The sequence below is a fragment of the Choloepus didactylus genome, chromosome 3 (genome assembly GCF_015220235.1).
Source record: "Choloepus didactylus isolate mChoDid1 chromosome 3, mChoDid1.pri, whole genome shotgun sequence".
Taxonomy (NCBI): domain Eukaryota; kingdom Metazoa; phylum Chordata; class Mammalia; order Pilosa; family Megalonychidae; genus Choloepus; species Choloepus didactylus.
The window spans coordinates 38682243-38708629 of NC_051309.1; the positions used below are offsets into that span (position 1 = coordinate 38682243).

The following is a 26387-nucleotide window of genomic DNA, read 5'->3' on the forward strand; positions in this document are numbered from 1 at the left end:
AGTTTAACTGTCTCCTGTGAACTAGTGAGGATTAGAACTCCTCAGTCAACTTGTCAAAGAGTGAATCCTAAAATATATCATCTAGAGCAGTAGATATTTGACATTTAATAGCATCGGTTCAACAACTTTCCTCTCTGATGCTTATCAAAACTCTGCACACTGAATAAAGTATCAAAAGATATTTTCAACACAAATGCTGATTGTGTTGATTTCAAGTGATATCAAACAACCTTTTCACATTTTGGGATAAGAATTCCACTAAAACATTCATTTACTTATTGAAAATCTGATTCAGTTTTTTGATGAATTCTAGTTTTAGAATTCTACAGTGGAATGAACTAATTTTCCATTCTGCAAGCATACATTTTGAAAGGCGCTTCAAAGCTATATAAAGGAAACATTCCTAAATCCTAAAATGAATAAAGATATCTCATTAAACTTAGATATCCAGGACAAATAAAAACAAGTATCTCAAAATTATAACATATAACCACAAAATGCAGACCATCACTTTTAGAACAAGAACTAGAAGTGAATTCACAAATGATTGGATCAAAAATTAAAAACATTTATGTAAATCAAGAACACTTTAAACTAAAAGGCAAATATCAAACTCCAAAAATATGACCTAAAAACATAACCTAGGCAATTATACAAAAAAAGAAAAACACTAAATCCTCAATATACATAAGTTTATCAGCCATTTAGAGATATTTCATAAAAGAAATGTCAATGGCCAATAAGTACAAACCAATATAATAATCAAAAAGAAGTATATTACAACAGCAATTTGTCAAAAAGCAATTTATCAGATTTAAATATATAATATTCATCACTGAAGAGCACAGTACAGTATTTGATAGATTGATTAGATGTTTTGAAAATGACCTGACAATATGTACCAAGAATCTTAAAATACATACTGCAAAACTTTTAACAAGTAATTCCAAATACAGGACTTTGCCATAAGGATATAATTTGAAATGGAAGACACAATCTTTCTCTCTCAGTCTGTCTCAGGCACATACACACATGCACACATACACACAAACCCATTTAACAGAGCATTTAAAAAACAGTGAAAAAATGGAAATAAGCTCAAATCCTGACAACTAAAGAATGTTTGTGATTTAGGATACATCCATAAGATGTATATAATATGTTTAATATAATAAGCAGAGTATACATAATTGCATGTATGTAAAAATTCAACCATATTAGCCAAAATGTTAACTTATGTCTGGGTAGAGAACTCATGGACATTTATGTCTATGTTTTAAAAATTGTGATTGAAAACAAATCACATAAGACAAAGTTTGGTTGGTCTTTGAAGGAAAAGATATTTAAAGACTTCTCAATCATGCCTTCTTAGACTGTCACTGAGCTTTTGAGCCAGCCGAGAAAACTGGAAATCTCTTGGTTAATCCTTTCATATTTATGCATGGAGAAACAAAGGCCCAAAATGCTAAAATACTTTGCCTGAGACCGTAGGGCTAGGAACAGCAAATTTGGGCTAAGAAAGTAGTTTTGCTGGCCCTACCTCATCCTAATTCATGATCTTTCCTTTTTCCTGAGGATTTAGATCTCCATCATTTAGAGCCTTGGTTCTCAGTTCCAAAAATACTCATTCAGGGGGTGAAATTCTGGTGTTTCTCTTTTGGTTTCCTTTTTTTTACGTCTTCTTATCACACAAATTCACCAAACAGGATGTCTTAAACAATTGATCAATTCAAGGTAATATTATTGGAATGGACCTGGAAAATTATTTCCTGAAGCCACACAAAACAGAAGTGATATTTCTCTTCTCACAGAATGGATAGCTTACGCACTGCCTTGAAAAGCATCCTAGGCATTTCAGACACGTTAAAGGTAAGAAGATAAGTTTGGAAATATTGACTGTGCATTTTTCTTTAAACTCTCCTAGGCAAACTCTCAAAGCAGAACACACTAATCATCCATAGTAGGCAGTTTGTGTGTGTGTGTGTGTGTGTGTGTGTTTTTCCTGGAAAAAGATGAACTGTTTTACCACTGTGAATGACACCTGGTCATAGGAATTTTTAATAGAGTAAAATGCATTTATTTTAAGCGTACAGTTTGAAAAGTTTTAACAAATGGTTATGTTCATGTAATCACCAGCATAATCAACATATAGGACATTTCCATCACTCACGAAACATGCCTTCTATACTTTTACAGTGAATCCTTTTCACAAACCCATGATCCCATGCAAAAATCGGCCTGCTTTCTGTGACTATGTATCAGTTTATTAATCCCAGAATTTCATACAAATGGAATCATACAGTATTATTCTTTTGTACCTGGATTCTTTTGCTCAGCACAGAGTCTTTAGATTCATGCATGTTGTTGTTAAGATTGGTATCTTTATGATGCTGCTTAGTATTCCTTGTATAAATATACAATATAATATGCTCTGTTGATCCAAGCACTTATCGAAGAACACTAAAATCTTTTCAGTTTTTATCATGAATAAAGATGATATGAATATTCATGTAGGACATATGCTATCATTTAATGGACATATGTTATCATTTATCTTGGGTAAATATCTAGGAGTACATTTGCTGAGACATTCATAAATGTACATTTAACTTTTAAAAAAAAAAATGCTAAACTGTTTTCCAAAGTAATTGTGCCATTTTATATTCCCACCATCCTTGCCAGCACTTTGCATTGCCACTTTTAATCTTAGTCTTTCTAGTGTTTAGACTACTATCTCCCTGAGGTTTCAATTTGCATATCCCTAATGTTCAACATCTTTATGTGTACTTCTTGGATACGTATATACCTTCTTTTAGGAAGGGTCTACTCAATTATTTTTGCCAAATGTTTTATTGGCTTTTTGTCTTCTATTATTGATTACATCAGTTCTTCATATGTTTTGGATACAAGTCCTTACTGGAAGCATGCATTATAAATACTTACTCCTGGTATATACATGATTTTTCTTATTTTTCTCTATTTCATCTAATTTTTGTTGTTAAAGAACAAAGTTTTAAAATTTTCATTTATTCAATTGAGCAGTTTTTAAATTTATGGTTCTGATATATGTGCATTTTATTTCCCTCACTTTATTATATTGGCTAGGCCCTGCAGTAAAATAGTGAATAGGCATGGTGAGACTGAACACCTTACCTTATTCAAATATTTGTAAGGAATTTTTCAATTAGATCAAAGGTTGGTCATACAGAGGAACAGAATGGTGAACTGTCGTGTGTGCATATAATGGAATACTGAGCGACTGCAAGAAGGAGTGAAGCTTTCAGACACACAAGGTGAATGGATCCTGAAGAAAGCATTTTGAGTGAGCTACACCAGAAACAAAGGCAAACACTATAATGCCTCACCAATATGGACTAACTACAATGTGTAAACTCAGAATTGAATCTTAGAGCACAGCTTATCAGGGGGATGCTTATTGCAATGGTCCCTAGACTGTGAGCTCTTACGCAGTCACATCTCTTCCGGAATTGTAATGGCTATCTCTAGATTCTGAGATGCTGATCCCTTTGTGTACTACCTGATCGATCCCTGGAACTTTGGGTATCTGTGTGACACCTGAAACTCAGAGCTAGAACTCGGCAGATATGAATGTCAGTATTAGCACATACAGCAACTGTTGAAAAAGTTGAAAAGGAGTCCAGACTTGAATTAGAGATATGAATGAAGCAGATCCAGTTAGGACAAGAGCAAATCAGGCCAAAGGGTAAAGGATGATACTGACTGTGTTTTAAAACTTCAACTTCCATGTGAGACCATGGGAAGAGATGTTTAGTTGGTGCAGGATCTATATTACCTAAACAATTTAACTTGTACAGTTTGTTCAAATACCATAGTTACATGGAACTTTGAATAGGAAGTGAGACCTGGTAGGTTTGTATAGGTTAGTGTGAAATAGTGACACATCCCAAAGTAATTGAGCAGAGAATAAAAATATATATGCAGGGTCCCCCTGAAGAGCTGGGGGAAAATGTGGAGGTGTTGGGCTTCCTCACCTGGATTGTTACTGATATTCTCACAAACATTGAGGACTGGCAGTTCGGTATGCCGAGCCCTCTATCTTCGGGACTTGACCTTATGAAGCTCCTTACTGCAAAGGAGAGGCCAAACCTGCTTATAATTGTGCCCAAGAGTCTCCCCCTAAGTACCTCTTTGTTGTTCAGCTGTGGCCCTCTCTCTTTAGCTAACCCAACTTGGCAGGTGAACTCACTGCCCTCCCCACAATGTGGGCTCTGACTCCCAGGGGGGTAAATCTCCTTGGCAATACAGGATGAGACTCCCGAGGATGAATCTGGACCTGACATCGTAGGATTGAGAACATCTTCTTGACCAAAAGGAGGATGCAAAATGAAACAAAGTTTCAGTCCCTGAGTGATTCCAAATGGAGTCGAGAGGTCACTCTGGTGGGCATTCTTACGTGCTATAAAGATAACCTATTTTAGGTTTTAATGCACTGGACTAGCTAGAAGGAAATACCTGAAACTATCAAACTCTAATGCAATAGCCTTGACTCTTCAAGATGACTGTATAGCAATCTAGCTTACAAGGGGTGACAGTGTGATTATGAAAGCCTTATGGATCACACTCCTTTTACCCAGTGTTTGGATTGATGAGTAGAAAAATGGGGACAAAAACTAAATGAAAAATAGGATGGGAGGGAGGGGATAATTTGGGTATTCTTTTTTACTTTTATTTTTTATTCTTATTTTTACTTTTTCTGATATAAGAAAATGTTCAAAAAATAGACTGGGGTGACAAATGCACAACGAATTGACTGTACACCATGGATGACTGTATAATATGTGAATACATCTCAATAAAACTGAATTAAAAAAAAAAAAGGCTGGTCATAATATTCCCTTCTCTTTTAAATATATAGTGGATGTACAGTAAAATTCCCTCTTCCATTCCTGACATTGACAATTTGTATCTTCTATCTTTTCTTCTAGCTAGAGTTTTATTAATTTATTAGCTTTTTCAGAGAAAAGCTAAAAGTTTATTAGTTTAATTGACCATTTCAAAGAACCAGCTTTCAGTTTCACTGATTTTTTTTACATTTATCATTCCACTTTTTAATTTTATTAATGTCTGTTCCTATCTGTATGATTTACTTATTTGTACTACTTTGTGTTTAATTGGTTGTTTTCTAGAATTCAAGATAGAAGCTAAGATGACTGACTTAAGACTTTTTTATTTAATATAAATTCTAAAAGTTATAAGTATCTATTTAGGTTTGGCTTTATAAATACATCTCACCAATTTTGATACATTTTTCATCATTTCATCAACATATTCTAATTTTCCTTGTGACTTCTACTTTGAAGAATGGATTATTTGGAAGTGTGGTTAATTTCATAAATATTTAAGGGATTATTGAGATAGCTTTCTATTACTGATTTAAATTTAATCCCTTTTTGGTCAGAAAACCTACTCTGTTTGATTTAATTCTTTTAAATTTACATAAATTTGTTTAATAGCATAGCATATTGTCCATCTTTGTGAATGTTCCAGTGCACTTGAAAACATAAGGTTTATCATGCAGTTATGGGTACACTATTTTATATATATGTATTTGACTTTTATATCCTATGGGAAGTAAAAAGCTTTGTTTTTTGGTTCCTTTTCATAATTTCCATCCTTCTATTGATAATGTCTTTGTGTACATCTATCATTTTCCTGATTTCCATTAGTTTTTTATTCATATTTCCTTTAGCTTGCTGAGCACATTTAGGACCATTTTTAAAAAGTCTAAGTTTATTATGACCCAGGTCTGGTTCTCCTCATTGATGGTTTCTTATGCTTTAATTTTCTCCTTTACCCAGGCTATCACTTCTTCTTTTTTTGTATGTTTTGTAACCCTCGTTGAAATTTGGACATATTGCTATTTAAATGTATTACAGCTTGAATTTAAACTGTGAAGCATCTATTCCTTAAACATGTATCCAACTAGTGTTATGACAGAGCTTTCCTTAAATGCCAAAAGGTAACAGACCAAAAAAAAAAAAAAAAAAAAAAAAAGGAGGAGGAGGGGAAGAAAAATAGAATTAACCTTTCCTAGTCTTTGCAGATTGACCTATGATAGTTCTCTCCTTCAGTGCTTATCCATACAATGAGTTTAGAGAATAGCTCCAGGACAAAGTGTAGGGGCAGCCCTGATTCTTTCTGTGCATGCATCTTTTTGGGGCATGTGCATGTGGCCCTGGAAAATCTCACATTTACACAGATGCCAATATCCTCCCGTCTTCCCTAGGAAAGTTTCCTCACGGTCCCAGCACTTCAGTGTACGTCTAGAGCCAGCAATCCCTTGCTTCAGGCAACCACTTAACTGCTCACCCACAGTTCTCTGTAGGAGAGTTCAGTGAGTTGTCACGTACTCACAGAGCAAGATCTAGGATGGCCTATTCCTATGCCACTTCCAGATAGACTGGGCCAGACATACATGCTTCTAGTACATGAACAAAGGTTACTCTGTGACTCCTGGGAGCAGGACCAGGGATCTGCCCTGAGAGTGTGGACAAGCTTGGTGCTGAGCCAATAAGGGGTTGGGAGGGGCCAGCTATGGCACCATGAGATCCTACCACTTTTAAATAGCCTATTTCTTGACTCACGCTTGCCATGCTATTGCATTCCTTTACCTATTTTCTGAAGCATTGAGAAAGATGCTTCATCCATTTCTTGCTGGTTGTTCAAAGCCTCTGTGGGGGAATGGAGTCCTGAAGTGTCTCAATTTGCTACCTAAATTGGGGAGGAGCTAATTTGTTGCTTTTCAGCATCACTAGTAATTGTGATTGCATGCCAGACATTGTGATTGTTAACTTGTTAAGTATTTGGATTGTGTTGTCTTTCTTTAGAGAGAGTTGATGTTTGTTTTTGTAGGTAACTAAATTACTTGTGGAACCGTCGATCCTTTGTAGTCCGCTTTTAGGCTTTACAAGGTAAGAATAGAGCAATCTTTACTCCAGGACTGTTTTTGTCTTAATACTAAGGTGCTACCTTTCTAGGATCTATAATAAATGCCCTTTGTGTTTAATGTGGTCTATCTAACTATGCTGAATGGAATTTGAACATATCCCAACCCTGTTTAAGTTCTGGGTATTGTTCAACTAATATCATCCTGGGAGTTGTTTTTGCCTGGCTCTTGGAATTTCATCCTACAAAGGTGCAGACTGGTATTCAGACAAAGATGCAAGAGAACTCCCATGAAGATTTCTGTAATCTCTACATATCTCCTTCTTCTCTGGTACTCTGTCCCACAAATTTCAGCTATCAGGCTATCTAAACTATCTCTACTTCCTTAACTTAGAAAAATTGCCCATTCTGCTTTGGTCACCACCATCCATTTTGAGCCATGAGCTAAAAAGCACCTGCAGACAGGACGCAAAGGTGATCTTAAAGCTAACCTCATTTGTTCCCTGTCTCTCAGTGATCACCATATCAGATTGTCTATTCTCCCTATATCAGAAACCAGTTGTTTCACACATTTTGTCCAGTTTTCTAGTCAATTACAGTAGGAAGGCATGCTCTATGCCAGTTATTCCTCCAAGGCCAGAAATGGGAGCTGGAACTTTTTTTTTTTTTTTTTCCAAATCACTGTACCCATACATCACCTTCATTTTAGTTTACAGAAATACAGTATCTTTCCCACCCCATCTCCAGATAAGAAACTGCATCACAGAGATGAAATTATAGTCAGGACTGACAACTGCCGATGATTAAGAAAACACACAGAAGCAAAGACTGTATCTCAATAATGTGGTAGGAAATATTATTTTAAATAGCCTGTTTCTTCTGAAGCCAACAGTTCAGTAAAAAGTGTCAAGGTACCTGATTCACAGAGAAAGGCAAGGGCTCCAGTGTCTCATCTGTATAGACTATCATGCAGCCACCTACAGGAAGGCGAGAGGCAATCTTGTTATGACCCTGCTCAAAACCTGTAATAGTGTTCCACTGACTACAGAATGGATCTGAATACTCATGTTTAACAATAATTTTTCAAGTAGTTTTAAAATACTTTAAAAATATATCTTGTGATTATAGATTATATGCCTCACAAGAAAATAACTTACTACGGTAGCCTTGTAGTAAGTTTTGACATTGGGAAATGTGAGTCCTCCAATGTAGTTCTTCTTTTTAACGATTGTTTTGGTGATTCTGCGTCCTTTGTATTTCCATATAAATTTTGGAATCATCTTGCCATTGTTTCCAAAAGCTGCTTAGAATTTTTAAGGATACTGTGTTAAATCTACAGAACAATTTGCAGGCTGCCATCTTAACAATGTTAAGTCAACCAACCCATGATCACAGCATGTCTTTCCATTTATTTAGGTCTTCTTTAATTCTTCCAATAATGTTTTCTAGTTCTCATGTACATGTATTGCACTACTTATGTTAAATTTATTCCTAAGTATTTTTTTTTATTCTGTTATAAATAGAATTGTTTTCTTAATAAATAAATAAATAAATATATATATATATATATATATATATATATATATATATATATATATATATATATCTTGTGAATCCTTGTAAAGGGCTGCAATCCTTTCCAGAACAAGGAAAGTTATAAGTTTAATTTTAAATGTTAATGCGGTGTCAGTCTGTCTTTATAGGCCCATGGCTCATGCTTTCCCTCTCAATAATTCAAGGGAAAGTCCAAATTGGACCAAAGTTTTTTTCTAGTCCACTCTATTACTTTAAACTTATAATCTCTACTTCTTAGAACATGTTAATCCCTCAAATTCCTCAATTCTTCCTACTGAAATCCTACATAGGTTCCCAAACCCAGGTAAACATACCTCTTCTCTAAAACGATTATGCTGATCCCACATATCTAGAAGGGATCTTCTCCTTTTTGCATACTTTTTCCATGATATTGTTTTTATTTATTCATAAGCTCACATTCAGGTAAATAGAAGACACTTTGAACTGAATGAAATACATTTTTGAAGCAAATAATAAAAACTTTAAAATCCACATTTTGTTAAATATCTACATATTTCCTCTATCATAATTCTCTTTACAATAAAATCACTTTTAATGTAAATTTTTATAGTCTCTTTTTTTTCTGCAAAACCTGTGGGGATGGTGGAAAAAAAGCGAATCTCTTGTTTTCCTCAGCAGCATTCAGATTAAACTATCTTTAAGAATTGAGTCTTCGGAAAGTCACAAAAGTGGTCAAGCTGATATTGTAGGCAATCGGCTACTGTTTAATTTGCAATTACATGCCCGATTTAGAAACTGCTTTAAGATAATTCAGCCTCCAGAGTATTGCAAGCATATCAGCTACTGTAAAACACAATTCAAGGGGGAAAAAAAGATCATATGTAAAAAGCTGATATGGAATAAGGAATCTTAATTTTAGGGCGCTAATTTCCCAAACTGAGAAGAGCAGTCTATTCCATAATTGTGGAACAGGGACATATTAATATTTGTTTTATTAATACTTAGTGTGAGCTTCTTTAGATCTGGAATTTGCAATTAAAACTGAAACTCAGTCAAGCTTGGACACCATTCACATGAATTACTCTTTACTATAGGTCAACCAAGAAATAAAAAAAAAAAAAAATTAAGGAAAACACACACAAAAAAACAACCAAAAACCAACCAAATAAACAAAAAAACCCACCAGTTTGTTTCTGATAACATGAACTCAGTTATTCATATTGTGTTTATTGTAACCAAAAGCCTTTCAGTAAAAGCTTAAGGATAGTTTTGTTTGTTTGTTTGTTTTTTGACAAACAAGCATCCAAATAGCAGCTATGGAATGCAAAGATGGTGAACACAGCTCACTTATCAGAGAGAAATATACAAAGAATGTGGGTTAAAGTGCAGAGATACTTGCCAAATTTTCAGCAAATGATGCTTTAATCTATTGAACATTCCATTCAAAGTGGAGGGATATAACCTACTGTCCACGAAAATGCCTTCTGACATGATGGTCCAGAACATTCACTAACATAGATATTCTTAGACATGATTTTTTTTTTTCCCACACAAAGAAATCCTGACTAAGGGCTAAAAGCACAGCACAGAATCTAAATCTCAATAACAGCATCAAATAGCATGCCAGAAACCTTAAATGTAATCAAGAAGGCTTTATTTTCAAAAATAATATTTTTTAAAGCATACAAAGAATACACATTAAAGCAACACCATCTGGAACACCTTCTGCTTAAGAGCTTTTTAGAGCAAAATTCCTGTGTGTGTGGAAAATATTATTGCAATATTTTTCTGTCTAAGGATACTCATGCTATGCATAAAAATAAAATTACCATAAAGATTAAAATATATATATCTACATAGTGACTAAATTCAGTGGATGATTATCAATTTATGGACTTTCCTGTTCAGAGATTTTTTCTCTTCCTTGCCTTTAAGAAACATTAATATATTTTAGCACTTTAATCAAAGGTAGACAGGAACCAGAAAAAAAGATGTGAAATTATTAAGTTTTTTTATGATTTGCAAATCTGGGTAACCGTCACTAGCAATAAATAAAGGTTAAAACATACAGCTAAAATGAGTGCTGATTTCTCTCTGTTACTATCTCTATGTGCCATTAACATGAGTAATTGGAAGTTGTTTTATTCTTAAAACCACAATTTTATCTGTCATGGATGAATCTAACACAATCTACTTTATTAGCTTACAGTCATTATATTATTTCCCAAGGGGCTAATAGATCAAAAAAGAGATGAAAAAGAGGGCAGTGCAGTGAAATTCTCTTATTTTGAAATGGTATTGAAACAGCTCTTAAACAATCACATCCACAATTGACTGGCTGTGTTTGCCTACTGGGGAGAAAAGCCCATATTCTCTATTACAGTAAATGATGCTACCATTCATAAAAGTCACCTACACCAAAAGCTGAGGAGTCAACCTTATCACCTAGTTCATGAAGCAACTGAAAATCATCAGACTGGTAGCGCTCTCAAAATTCCACCACCAGATCTAGAAAACTACCAATATCCAAACCCATCCTTCAAGTCCTCTTTTATTGCTATTATAATTGAGGAAGAAAAGACAACCTCTTCTGGTTGTCCTTTCCATTATACTTTCAATTTCTTTATTTTTACTGCTCTTATCTGTCAGAATTTAAACTCGCTCAAGTTCAAGCCATCTTAAAACAAACTGCATACATATCACTTCTTAGGTCAAATCTTTTCTACCTTGCTAATCCCATTATTCTCCAGACATCTTTGACAAGCTGTCCTCACCAGCTGTCTCAATTTACTCAGCTCCCAACCTTAATTTAATTCGGTTTCTGCTTTACCACTTCTGCTCTCCCCAAAGTCACCAAACAGCCTCTGAACTGCTTATCCCCTTATCCAAAGGAGCTTCTGTCCGTATCAGGCATGTCCCCTTGGCAGTACTTGACACTTCTGACTATTTCTTTCTTCTTGGAACACTCTCTTGCTGGGCTCTGTGACAACTCTCTGTTTCTCAACTTACTTTCTGGATAAATGAGCTGAGTCTCCCAGGGAGGCTACTCCTCCCTTGACAACTATCCCCACCACACACACACACGTGTGCGTGCACACATGACATGCATTCATCAGGGCTCTAACCCATACATTCTTTCCTTCTTACTTCTACACTCTCCCTAAGTGATTTCACCTTCTCCTTTCTGTATACTGATTACTCCAAAATCTCTATCTCCATCCCATACCCTTCTCATGAACACCAGATCCATAAAAATAACTCCCCCTCAACAAATTCTTCTCAGATGTCTTAGAAGAATTTTATGATCAACATGCCTAAAATCAAACTTGCTATCTTCCAGGCTCTCTTCCAGCTCCACTCCTTATCTACTATTCCTGGTATGAAAGCTGTTTATCCACAACCTATATGAAGTCTATTTATCCACACAGTATATTCATACACATATATACATATATACACACACGAGTATGTGTGTGTATATAAATAAGTAGACACATAAATAAGGGTGCCCTATTTTGCACAAGACTAGGTACTACGTGCTGGTACACTGTATGCTCTTTGTTCTTTCAAGGTTTATAACCTAGTGCACTCAATATCTACCTGGCTGATTCTCTACTATCATTCATGCTGCTACCTTCCTTCTCCCTCTGCTCTATCTTTAATTAGGTAGCAACTGTATGGAGAGCTGTATGGATAATTTGTTTTCTAATCAAATATTTTTTAAGTTTCTAATAAAACTTCTATTTCTAAATGCTTGAATTTTTTAATTTGGTAAACATATATTCAGGCTCCTCATACCTTGTTAACTAATTTTCTGAAAATGATCTGTACAAAATTATTGGTAAATTAACACTTAATACTTGTTTTAAATTTTTTTTTTTTTTTTTTTTTTTTTTTTAGGTTATTATGTTAGGAAATAGCATTGCCTTGATTTCAAAATGGATTGCTTTCCTCAATACTTTATAGGTCCTAGATGGTTGGTTAAATGCGGAAAATAGTGTCTGGCATATGGTAATTTCTATACATTCTCATCATTGTATTATTGTCATTATTGATTTGGAAAAACTGGGAAAAGCAATAAAACAGAGATCTAAGCATATGATAGTTATTTTCAAATGATGCATATTGTATGACAGCTATTCAGAGATGGAAGGGAAACGACTTGGCTATTTATTTGTTCCTATACTTCTACTTCCATCACGTACTTTCCTACAAATGCTAAAACACAGGTTGTTAGTAGCACATGTAGATGAAACATTTTTAAATTATTATCAAAAACATGATTAAGCAACTGTGATCAGTATTTTGGAATTCCATTAGTTTGCAACTAACCCTTGAACTCAGAGTGTATCCATTCTATAAATGGATTTCATTCTCTGATTCCTACAGTGCAGAAAAAGGTCAAGATGTATAGAGTAAAAAAAAAAAAAAAAAAAAAAATTCTTTTGTCTTCTTCATCTTGTATTCAAGGAGGAACGTACCACATGCAATAAGAACTAAATAAGAATTCACCAGACAATTGTAATCCATGTTTAATACTTTTTAATTAAAATGTATGCACCACTATAAACACTGGTCAAATCCTTCACAGGCTTAAAATGGCAGAAAAACACCTTGGCTATGGCAAATGAAATAAAAGTAAATAAGAATGATAAATACAACAAATTTGGACAAGTTGTTGCTTATTTAAGAATGTAAGCTCTGTGAGCAGAGATACCAAGTCTGTATTGTTAGTCATTTTTGCCTGCAATGGAGGTAGGTGGCTACAGGCATTCCATATATTAATAGATGGCTTTAAAAATTGCATCTGTGTTAGTACTTAAAAGTCATAACACTCTTGACACATAATTCTACCTCACTACTATTCACTATTATTTCTGAACATGTAATTAACAGTACTGTAATAGTATAGTAAAATCTTCATTATCTGGTACCAACAGTCAGAATCTAAAGTACCATCATAAACTCAGAAATAAGCCAGTGAAAATTCAAAATCCTAATTATGCTTGTGGCAGCTTGGAGTTAAGTATCACAGAAAAAAAATATATTTTTATTCAATGCCTGTGGGTACAGACACATTGTAAATAGGATCTTTTGATGAGGTTGCTTCAGTAAATGTGTGGCCCAAATAAATCACCATGAAGTCCAAAGAGAGAAAAGCCACAAAGAACAGCCAGAAACTGGAAGTCAATGGAACCAGGAAGAAAAAAAGAGAACAAGGTCCCTGTGCAATGCTATGTGACAGAAAAGCCAAGGAGCCACAGGGATTGCCAGCCAGCTAGAAGATACTGATCCCAGGAAGATGCAAGCCTTCTAGCCTCTGAAACCAGGAAACAATAAATTCCTGTTATTAAGCTAACTCATTGTATGGTATTTGTTTTAAGAGCCAGGAAATGAAAACATTCCTGTAAGTTGAAAAACACAATCTGACACAAACATCTATTTGGCAAATTGCCTGCTGTCCAAAGCTGTTGACTGACATCTTCCCAAGATGAAGCTGAAGAAAAGAGAGGTTCAGATAACTGTTGAAAGTCATTGCCCTTGTCATCAGCCAGGGAAGTAACTAAGAGGGAAGGTTGATTTCTCTATATTTTTATAGCTTGTAGTCTCATAAAACTAACCATTCTGAATCATTGTAACTAAGGGATTGTTTTTAAAGCAAATGACAAGAAATCAAGGAAAAAACATGTTCAAGTCCCTATACCTTCTTAATTGTTCTGATATGTCCCTACATGTGTCTTTCCAGCCTTCTTTGTTAGATCCTCCTTCTCTTCCTGGCTTCTAAATAATGGAAGCCCCGGGGATACAGCTTCAGTTTTCTTTTCTGTCTATACTCTTTCCACTAACTAATTCCCTACCCTTATTCTCTATGTATCTGTCACCTCAAAGAACAGCAGCATCATTCATGAAATGGCTCAGGTAAAAAACTTTGGGGTCATCCTTGATTCTTAACTCTCACACATCCCACATTAAATCCATCAACAGTACCGTCAGCTCTACCTTCACAATATATCCAACCACTCCTCAAAGCTATGACTTTAGGTAAGTCATCTCTTGCCTAATCTCTGTAGCAGCATCCTAATAAAATGCCTCACTTTCATCCTTTTCTCTGGAAGTCAGAAAAGTCCTTTAAAAATGTAAGTCAGATCATTCCACGTTCCACTTTTCAAATTGAGTGGCTTCCCACCAAACTTAGAATAAAATTCAAATCTTTACATACCATGATCTGTAAGGCCCTATATGATTAAGCTCAAGGCTTTCTGATACAACATCTTCCTACTCTTTCATTTATTTGAATCTTCCCAGCCAACAGCAGCATCCTTGTAGACCTTGAACATGGCAAGCACAATACTCTCTAAAGATATTTAAAGATATTTGATCCTCTGCTAGGAATATTCTATCTAGACTACTATATGTTTTGCTTCTTCACTTCATGCTGATCCCAGATCAAAGATACCTCCTTTTACTACCCCATCTAAAACAGAATACTGTTCCATCAGGATCTCTCTCTTTACCGTAGTTTCATTCATAGCATTAAAAATTGATAGACACAATACTATGTAACTAATTATTTGCTTCTATTTATAGTGTCTACCCCACTAGTGTATATACTTCATGAAAGAAGAGAACTTGTCTGTTTTATTCATCATGGTACTCCCAATAGCTATAACAAAATTTGATGAACAGTCCAAGTTTAATAAATATTTACTGAATAAGTGAATAAATTCAAGGAATCAAGTTTTAGCTATACATAAACCACATGCCTAGATAATTCAGGATATTATTTATATCCATCTTTACCTACATTGAAAATGTATTTACAATTATGAAAGTGCTTCTAAATACTTGTATGTTGATGTCAAAAGGATCCAGGTCTTTCGAAAAAGTACAATAATTGACTACACTTAGGAGTTTGTCAAAAAATATGTAAACTTTGTTGGCATACTTTGTTTATTGAGAAAGTACACACACACACACACATACAACATGAAATTCAGAAAATTTCCATCGGGTTTTAAAACAGTGGGTTTTCACCCAAGAGGATAATCAGAATATAGTACCCCCCAAAGTTACTATAATAAAGAATAAAAAGCAAAAATACATCACTTACCTCCCTTTTTCTACCAAGAGCAGGACATCCATTTTTTCCCCATTTTGAACCACTGTGCTGACTGCTGAAGAGAGAAAAACATGAACATATTCTTTAAAAATATTACACTAAATATCCAGAAAGATGTAATAATTAATACTGCTTAATCACACGTTCAGAAGTGAGCCATCATAGTTTTATGTAAAAAATTACGATTTTCATATGCCATGAAAAATTGTGTCCAAAGAGGGTGGGGGAGACATCTTACTTAGCTCCTGCAGTCTCCTTAAATGCATTCTGTCTTCCTGAGCTTCTTGCATTTGAAGGCAGAAGCGCAGACTAGATTTGTCCATAGCAAACCAGCCTCTTCTCCACTGATCCAGGGCATGGCAGTCCTTGTAGAAGAGTTGACCAATCAAATCATAGTCAGCTTCTGTTAAGTTTTCAGCAACATAGGGAACAAAATGCTGTTAAAACAAATACAGAAAAGTAATAAAGTCAGTGAAAATGGGAAATCCCTTCTCTATCTACAGTTATGATGAAACACTAAAACATTAACTATTTTTTTCTATTTTAAACTTATATATTAACCCAAATTTTAATACAATTATTGAAACTTGCTATCAATCTTAAAACTGAACAGCAACCATGCATTTCCAAATGGCAGCATTTTAAACCATTTTAATTGCATGGGTAGAGAATTGAAACAGAAGGCATTCTCTTGGTTGATTCGTGGCATTTTTCAAAATGTCAACTTTCAATGTTTTTCCCCATTCATAACTCTTACTTAATCTGTTTCTTTCCTTTTTGTGTTCACCATGAATAAATATATCAACCTATAAAAAGACATATGCAGAAATGACTTTATAATATTGAAAAGATTTTAACCATCAAAATATTTCCTTAATTTTAAGAATATTTCTCCAAGGTCCTATAATAATTTATTCGCTGCTTAAGGCTCTAGAAAGGTAGCTCTTAACCTCTTTTGATTATAAGCTTTTAAGATCTAATGAAGTATTGACCTTCTTCCCAGAATCCCGTATAAAATTTTCATGGACCCCTGAAGCTCATCCATATTCTTCAAGTTAAGTATCTTCTTTGGATTTAGGGTAGTAATACAATATTTAAATACCTTGGCTATTGCCTCTGTCCATTTTCTTTGAGCTTGAGATGATTCAGCTCCAAATAAAAATACACGTTCTGAGGGTAAGTATATCTCAAAGGTAAAGATGGGCCTATAGCACACATGAATAAATGATACCACCTGTTATGTTTGGCTCTTATGAAAACAAAAAAAAACCACAGTGAAATCAATTAATCAATCTGTATTATTATTCTATTGATGAGCTGCATTTTATTCAAATGAGCTAATACACTGGAATCAGACAAAAGGATTGACATTCTGATTACTTAATCACTCTACCACATGGCTTTGTTGATACCCTGGACACTCAAGAGCTAATTGATGTGGCAAAGAGCTCGCTGTCTCCTCCTCCTCCTCACACTACTCCTTCTAGATTTACTCTGACCTAGTTCTCAATGCAAACCTTGTCCAACCAGCTCTCTAATTAGCCCTCTTCTCTTCTTCATAAATTTTCCTTGAGTCATCTCTTCTTATCCCAAAATCCCATTTCCATACTACAGATTGGAGCAATATCTCATGTCCTGATTTTCTTCCTCAGTTCCTCATCCACAACTCCAAATCCTGGAAGACGCTATGTACGTATGTTGTTGTTAACTCAAAATTCAAAATACCCCATACTAAAGTCATCTTCCTTTCCTACCCAAACCTGTCATATCTCCTTCATGTCCCAATTTAGAGGCATCACCATCTACTTCATCAATTAGCTCAAAAACTTGAAGTATTATTTCTTCTTTCCCTTAATGTCAGCTTATCTTCTAGTCAGTCATTTAATATTTATCAGTTCAACCCTAAGATTCTCTCAACTCACTGTTTCTTTTCTTTTTCATTTTTTCTTTCTCTCTAAACTCTCATCAATTACGGTCTTCTTCCAGTCTCTTTCTTATCACTTCTACCAGATTTCTTTCTAAAACACAAGCCTGCATAACTCCTCATTGCTTAGATACTGAGTTCAAATTCTATATATGCTATTTAAGGCAATTCAAAATCTAGCTATATTTTTTTTAATCTCATCTCACTTTTCACTCCCCTGCACATCTATTTGTATCATTAGTTACATTTCATCAAGGATGTTTTATTTTTGAATACGTTTATATGTTGACACAAATTATTATATAATTATTTTAATTTATATTTGTTACTATTTAAGCAACTTAGAGTGCAGCAAGCCACATTCAACTGATTATTGATCTAGAATAAAAGCAATGTTAAGATTAAAACAAAACAAACCATACTGATAATCAACTTTGTTCATATAAAAAATCCAATTAGATTTATTAGAAAACAATATTCACCTCAACTAGTTTTTATTTGTCATTATGCACTAATGGCAATATGTTTCATGTAATTTTATGTAAATAACAGCTTTGCAAATTTCTTTCTTTTATCATACAAAGTGATTATTAGAACATGATGTTTTTATAAAACTGAATTTTTAATATTTTAATATTTGTACTTTTTCATATTATTTCTCAATTTGAAAACAAAACAAAACAAAACCCTTTCATACCAAAAATCCCAGATGGCCCATAACTAGAAGTCTTCACAGAAATTCTATTAAATTATTTTTGAGTCAAAAATAGTAAATAATGCTTACACTTTTAACTTTTAATCATAACTTTTCTCAATCCATCTAAATGCCAAAGTAGATCATTAAGGAATTTAGCGTTTCAAAAAGCCATTAAATATCCTTAACATTATTCTTAATGTTTATTATTTTAAACAAATCATTACAAAATAATCTCCTTTGTGGTCTACATGTTTTAACCATGGTCTTCATTAGAAGAACGTATACAATTTGTGATTACATCCACCACTTGAGTGAGTAAAAAATCCTATAAAAGTTATAGGATTACAATATTCAAGAATAGAATGCTATAAATTTACTTAAGATCAGCTGCAAATAACATGTTAGTCTTTGATATTACCTAAGTATAACATTTTAATTTTCCTACTTTTCAGTGAATTCTTTAAGAATCACTCAGAAGTTGCAAAATGAGCAGGCTTCAAGAAACCATTAAAGCAACTGAACAATGAAGTAATAACAAACCCCCTGTCGACTGGTATAATAAATACCTGAAAATCCTTTTTATCTCTTAACTGTTTAATGTTAGACCTACCCAGTATTTAAATAGAAGTCCTCCTTGTGTATAGCCAAGCAGATAACTTCATTGATATTAATGGTGCCATTAGGTGCAGTAGACTTATCAGTTTCATAGTAACTCAAGAAGCCTCCTTCCAAAACACACCACTTTTTATTTGTCTCTGAATTTAAAACAAAACAAAGTGAGCTATAATACAAACGTAACTTTTGAAAACATGGGTTTAAATGACTTGATTTAGATAAATTCATTAATTTGCTAATTTGTGTAAAGACCATGAGATTTTTGCATAAGATATAAAGCTGTTACACTGTCTGCTTTCTCTCACACAAAACAAAAATAAACAAGATGTAGATGACCAGAGGAGCAGGCAGATCCACAGAGATTGCTGCAAGCCTACACATAATAATAGGACGAAAAAAAAGGAAGCCTATAAAGTCAAATTGTGGTTGATGCTAGGTAATATGCAAAGGAAGAAGGGTTCAGAACCTGCAGTGCCCTTAAGGCCTTGTTAGTGAACTCTGAATTCATCTTGTTCAGGGATCAGCTTACTATGGCCCAGGAGTCAACTCCAGCCAGAAGCCTATGTTTATAAATACAGTTTTTTTGAAACACATTCGCATCCATTTGTTTACAGATGGTCTACGGCTGCTTCCCCATTACAAGGGCAGAGATGAGTAATTACAAGAAGAGACCATGGAGCCCACAAAGCCTAAAATATTTACTACCAGGACTCTTAGAGAAAAAGTATGCTGAGCCTTGATTTTGTAGGTGACAGTGAGCCAGTGAAATGATTTCAGCAGAAGAATATAGTCAGACTTGAATGTTACACACTGCTGACTGTGAAAAATGGATTGGAGAGGGAGAGGGTGAGGCTAGAGACCAGTTTAGAACACTTGTCAGAAGTTAAATGTGAGATGAAGAGGGTTGAATGCAGAACAGCAGAAGTGGGGATAAGGGGTGGTGGAAGGGAAGTAGGCAGGCAGGGATGGTGGGAGAGAGAGGCTGGGAGAACTCATACTTGCACATGCATGTGTTTTAAGGAGATAAAACACATATTGATTGCATATAGGGAATAAAGGATAACATTAATGATTCTATCATTTTTAGCTGTGATTACAAGGTGGGCAGTGAAACCCATTTTTATTTAAGAGGAAAGAAAACAGAAACAGTTCTGGAGTGCATAATATGAGTTTTCTTTAAGACACACAGAATGAGAGGTAGGTCTGTCAGAAATCCAAATAGAAATACCTATTAGGCAAATCAACCAATGAATTTGTATCTTGGGGGCAAGGAAAGGGTTTAATAATCAGAAAGTCTTTAAATGCAGGTGGTGCTTGAAAATATAAAGTAGTCAAGGAAAAACCTCAAGGAACTTAAAATTCTAAGAAGTAACAGTAATAGATGTAGAACGGTTCATGAAAGTTATAAAATAAATGAGAAGAGGCCAGTGTATAAAACAGAAAAGGAAAAAAACATTTCAAACTGGAATGATTACCAGTATTTAATATAGCAAAGAGATCTAATAAAGTAAGGACTGAAAAAATATCCATTAGTCTTCATAAGAAGGAGTCCACTGGCTATTATGCTGAGAGGGCTCTGAAAGAAGCCAGGTTGCAGTATATTGAAGAGAAAATGAGAAGAAGTGGAACCAGTCAGGATAGATCAATAACCTACGTGATAAAAGAAAGGATATCATATGTTTAAACGAAGGCATTAGCTATTGTAAGGCAAATGGAGGACAGATAAAAAATATTTACTGACAGAAACCAAGAACGAACATTCCTTTCTCAGAAACAGAAGGGGATAAAGAAAAGAACTTGAAATATATAGTTAGATGATGAGGTGATGAGATTAGCTATAATGGTTCCCCACTCCCACTTATTTGTGAACCAACTAGTCCATATTGTCCTTCAAGACTAGGCTTAAGCACAACACCCCCCAGGGACTTTCTCCAACCCTCCATCCCTCTCCCCAGCCTAAGCTAAATATCTCCTTGGGGCATCCTTACCACTATATAGACCCTAAAAGACCCTGGATTCTAACAATGCCTCCATCACTGACTGGGAACCCTTGTAAAAGAACAACCTAACATTTTCCCTTTTAAACACATTAGGAGTTATATTTCAGTGCTGTTAATTATGTTCACAATGTTGTCCTACCATCACCACCATTCATTACCAAAACATTTCCTACATAATGGGAGTAAATATTTGGAAACCAGATTTACCTGAAAAAGATTTAATATCCAGAATATATAAAGACATTCTTCAACTTAACAACAAAAAGACAAGCAACTCAATTTTTTTTTTTTTTAATGGAGCTTACTTTCAAGCACAGGAAGATGAACTCAAGAATATATTTCCATTCCCTCCCCAAACATCAAAAGAATGACACTGAAGGGATAAAAGCATAACTGCAAAAGGAAATAAATAATAAAGAGGAGAATTCAGTACATAAGAAATGACTGATTTTTCTGACAGCCAAAAGCTAGATCCTTCAGGCAATGTTCTACAAAGTTACAGAAAGGCTTGGATGATGCTAGTAACTCAGGAGGTTTAATATGAGAAGTAGGGCTAACATCAAGTTTATATATAGAGAGAGATATAGATATATAGATATACAGATACATAATCAAGTTTGTGTATAATTCCTAGTGCTAAGCAGCTAGGCAACAACACTTCTTCATCCATGTGGAAGGCAGGAACTTTCTATGGAAAATTAAACCAGCATGTTTCTGGACTGCGAGACTCAGGCATTGCCTGGGACCAGGGGTGAGGTGCCATACTGGAATCAAAGTTATTACATGATATTGTACATATTAAACAATGAGATTCTTATTTACCTTCCTACATTTAGATACAAATGCTGGAGCCAAGCATGACCATGACTCCTTACCCCAGCCCAATACCCTCTACAAGACTATGGTGGAGTCTTCTGACTAATTGATTCCAACAGTTTAAAGGAAAGCCTCCAACATGAAAGAGACCAAAAACAAAATAACATATATTTTAAAAACTATCATTAATACCTGACAGATAAGGGAAAATATTGCATCCATAATACAAGAACAGCATGCTCTAACAAAAATAATAAGAACATAAAAAATAATTCTTGGTAATTAAAAATATATCATAATTTTTTAAAAAATCGAGAAAGCTTAGAAAAGGAATTCTCGCAGAAAGTAAAACTTAAAAACAGAAAAAATGATAAACTCAGCTAATCAATTTACAAGGTCCAACATCCAACTAACATTGCTTCTAAGAAAAGAGAAGAAAGCATAGATGAAAAAAATTTATCAAAGACAAATGGATAACGCATGGGAATGAAAATACAGGAAACAAATTTTTATTTTCCATTAAAACTATGTAGACATATTGCTTTGATAAAAATAAAAATTAGACATAAAATAAGTCATCAGGATTACCAATTAGTGCATTGTACACAAATGAGGTAAAAATCTATGAATCTGTGAAAAATCCAAAAGGCATAGTTCCCTAACACTGGAAATGCTTAGCAATCTCAGAGGTTTGGAAGCAGAAGCAGTGAAAACGGATAGAGGAGACTGGCCAAATTGTTCACTGAAAGGTGTAGGTAGAATGGAATTTCAAGAGGTAAGAAAATTCCTGGGGGTAGCAAAAATGCTTAGGGATACAAATAAAAGGGAGAAAGGGCTGATGAACCACAACTGGAAATAGTCAACAGCTAATGAAAAAGGACAACAGGAAGGGCATATAAAAATAAAGTTAAACTACAAAAATGTAATTAACATTATTTTCAATGTATATACTGAAGCAATTCTGCTAATGCATCAACTGTAATATAAAGATATATGTTGGAAAATATGGGAAATTATAATGGTTACTAGTACATTTTATTCAATGCAACCATTAAAAAAGACCCATATATATGAAAAAAAATTAACCAGTCAAATGGGGAATAGGCTAAAGATAATTGGTACTGACTATGGAGATAATAAAAGGAGGAAAAATTAACAATTGGTACTTTTTAACAGTGCTTACAGTGGAAGTCAGAGCGATCCTAAAGGCTATACCTGCCTTTACTAATGCATACTTGTTATGCGTTAACTCCTTTAATTTGAAAATAAAATTATGGGTACTTTCTAAAAAGATGCAATGCTTATTTGCTACAGGAGAGTATAATGGGAGACAGCAGGAAGTCTGTTTTAGACATGCGTCTCTTCAGGCTTGTTTTACTCCTACTGAATTCTGAAAATTATGTACAGATAAAACGTGTCTATTTACTTTGTAAGCTAAATCTTCTCATGTTTTTTACATTTCTATACAGGCCAAAAGTACCCAAGTTACTCTTTGCATTTAGCTTATTTCCTGACTGAAGTTTATGCACAGGAAATATAAATGCGAAAGATTTCAAACAAAAGGGATGAATGGCAATCAGACAGAACAAATTTACATTGTCTGCTTTTGTGTTGCAACATTTGTTATTTATCTTTATCATTCCTTTTGGATTCCCCACATTAAAAAAATAAAATAAGGAGCTTCATTGAGCATCAAAAACATATCATGTATATTATATATTTCCTATTGACTAACACTAACGTGAAAATTAAGTTTGGAAGGATTTAGATTATTTTCTATAGGTTTTAATGATATACTTCAAAGCCTAAACATAGTTTACTTAATAACTCTTTGAATAAGTAATAAAATATGGAGCTCAAATTTTTCAAATAATCAATACTACGAAGAAAATAATTGTTTGAATTTATAGATTCCCTAGATAACAGGGATTTATTTATTTAATTAATTAGAGCCATTGTAGGTTTACAGAAAAATCATGCATAAAGTACAGAATACCCATCCACCCTCCTCTCTCACACAGTTTTCTCTATTTTTCACATTTTGTATTAGCGTTATACCTTTGTAACAACTGATGAAACAATTCTTACAATTATAGCCTTAACTATAGCCCACAGTTTACATTAAGGTTCACTCTTTGAGTGTACAGATCTGTTGTTTTTTTTTTTTTTTTTTCCTGGTAACATATACAGACTAACATTTCCTATTTTACCCACTTTAAAGTACACAATTCAGTAGTGCTAATTATTTTCAGAACGTTGTACCTCCATCCCCATCATCCATTGCCAAAACTTTTCCATCACCCCAAAAAGATACTCTATACAAATGAACATACACTCCCCATTCTCTCCTCATCTAGGCCCCGGTAACCTGTATTCTAGTTTCAGATTTAATGAATTCACATACTCTACTTATTTTACTACAAGTGAGATCATATAATATTTCTCTTTTTATATCTGGCTTATTTCACTCAACATGGTATCTTCAAGGTTTATCCATGTTGTTGTAGAATGCATCAGTACTTCATTTCATTTTATAGCTGAATAATATTCCACTGTAAGACTATACCTCATTTCCTTTACTCATTCATCTTCTGATGGGCACTTGGGTTGCTTCCATCTTTAGGCAACTGTGATAATGCTGCTAGGAACATCACTGTGAAAATCAGTTTGGGTATATACCTAGAAGTGGGATCGCTGGGCCAGATGGTAATTTTCTCAGGAATTGCTTAACTGTTTTCCCCAATGGTGGCACCATTTTGCATTCCTACCAATAATGTACAAGTATTCCTATTTCTTCATATCCTCTGCAACACCTGTAATTTTTTTTTTTTTTTTTTTTTTTTAACAGTTGCCATTCTAGCGGGTGTGAAATGGTATCTCACTGTGGTTTCGATTTGCATTTTCCTTAAGGCTAAGGACATTGAGCATGTTTTCAAGTGTTTACTGAATATTTGTATATATTCTTTGGAAAAATTTCTATTCAAGTCTTTTGCCCTTTTAAAAATTGGATTGTTTGGTCTTTTTGCTGTTGAGTTGTAGCAGTTCTTTAAAAATTCTGGATATTAAATCCTCATCAGATATGTAGTTTCCGAATATTTTCTTCCATTCTGTAGGTTGTCTTTTTACAGTCTTGATAAAGTTCTTTGATAAACAAAATTTTAAATTTTTATTAACTCTCATTTATTTATTTTTGTTTCTCATGCTTTTGGAGTAAAGTGTAAGAAATCATTGTCTAACACAAGGTCCTAAAGATTTTTCCCTATGTTTTCTTCTAGAATTTTTATAGTACTTGTTCTTATATTTAGGTCTTTGATTAATTTTGAGTTAATTTTTGTAATATGTTACGAGGTAAGGGTCCATCTGGCTATTCAGTATTCCCAGCACCATTTGTTGAAGAGACTATTCTTTCCCCAACGAATGGACTTGGTACCCTTGTCAAAAATCAGTTAACCACTGGTGTGAGGGTTAATTTTTAAACTCTCAATTTTATTCCATTGGTCTATATGCCTGTCCTTGTAGGGAATTATTTTTTAATTATTACCTCACTATCATGTTGCTGGACTCTAGAAATTGTACAAATTCTCAAATTGTAAGTTCCTGCCAAGAATTAAACTATATAATCATCCATTTTGCATTTAAAATATATTAGATTTATAGGCATCTAAGTAAAGTCTATAGATTAGATCTAATGAATTTAGTGTGTAAATTAAATAATTTCCTAATTCTGCTTATTGTATTGTGGTTATTTAGGAAATGCATCCCCTTCCCGCTTTTTTTTAAGAAATGCACACTGACACATTTAGCAGAAAATGGGCATCAGAATTGTAACTTATGCTTAAATGATTCTGAAAAAAATGTGCACGTGTGTAGATATATATGTATATATATGTGTGTGTAAACACAGACACACACATAATCACATGTACACAGAATAGAGAGAAGAAAAGGCAAACATAAAATGTTAATATTTGGGAAGTCTGATGAAAGACCCATGGGAATTCTTTGAACTTACTATTCCTGTAACTCTTCTGTAAGTCTGAAATTATATCATGACTAAAGATAAAAGTTAAAAGAAAAAAATATGAAATAGCTTTTTGAATTTCTCTTTATCATATTATTAGAATAGTAACTGGAGGTGGTGGTAAGAACTAGAAGAAGAAAACATGATGATGTGCTTGCTTTGAAAGCAATCAAGAGCATCAATGTTCAAAAGATAGAAACCATGAAAGCTGTATTATCACTATATCCTGAGAAGCCAAATGCCAAATGAAAAACTGAATCAAAACTGGCATAAGCAAACAGCATAAAGAATTTCTTCATTGGCACTGGAAAAGAAATCTAACAGAGATCCAATCCATTTCTACTGGAAAGTTAAACATTATACCAGGGCTCTCAAGTCCTGAGTCAGTGTATAAGCCCTGAACAGTTTCATGACAATCACAAAAGGTCATACTTTTTAAATGAATAGTCACTGCAGAATTCTAAAATTTAACAAAAAGAAAAGACAAAGTATTATAATTTCAAAACTATGCTCTCACATGGCTAGAACAATCTTCATATAAGAATAAAACAAAAATGCATACTTGTGCAGTACATAATCATGGGCCTTGAATGATAAATACAGTAGTAGGCTATATTCTGCTAGCAAGGCACTTATTAGGAACTCTACTCCCTGTCCTCAGGCAGCTTGTGATCTAATGAAAGAATGCAAGGGGATATGTGTTTGGATATAACCATCAGGTGGTCTACCTT

The 26387-nt window shown here is 34.1% G+C and overlaps 1 protein-coding gene across 5 annotated transcripts in view; it reads right to left on the reverse strand.

Moving 5' to 3' along the window:
- The window catches only part of ARAP2 (ArfGAP with RhoGAP domain, ankyrin repeat and PH domain 2), a 269972-nt gene that overhangs the window by 77709 nt on the left and 165876 nt on the right, over positions 1-26387 (reverse strand). For all 5 annotated transcript variants that reach the window (XM_037829549.1, XM_037829550.1, XM_037829548.1 and 2 more), the window contains 4 exons: positions 18815-18959; positions 16686-16788; positions 15822-16020; positions 15575-15638 (listed from right to left, as the gene is read on the reverse strand). In XM_037829549.1, the coding sequence (XP_037685477.1) occupies positions 15575-15638; positions 15822-16020; positions 16686-16788; positions 18815-18959 (511 nt within the window). The remainder of the gene's footprint in view (positions 1-15574; positions 15639-15821; positions 16021-16685; positions 16789-18814; positions 18960-26387) is intronic.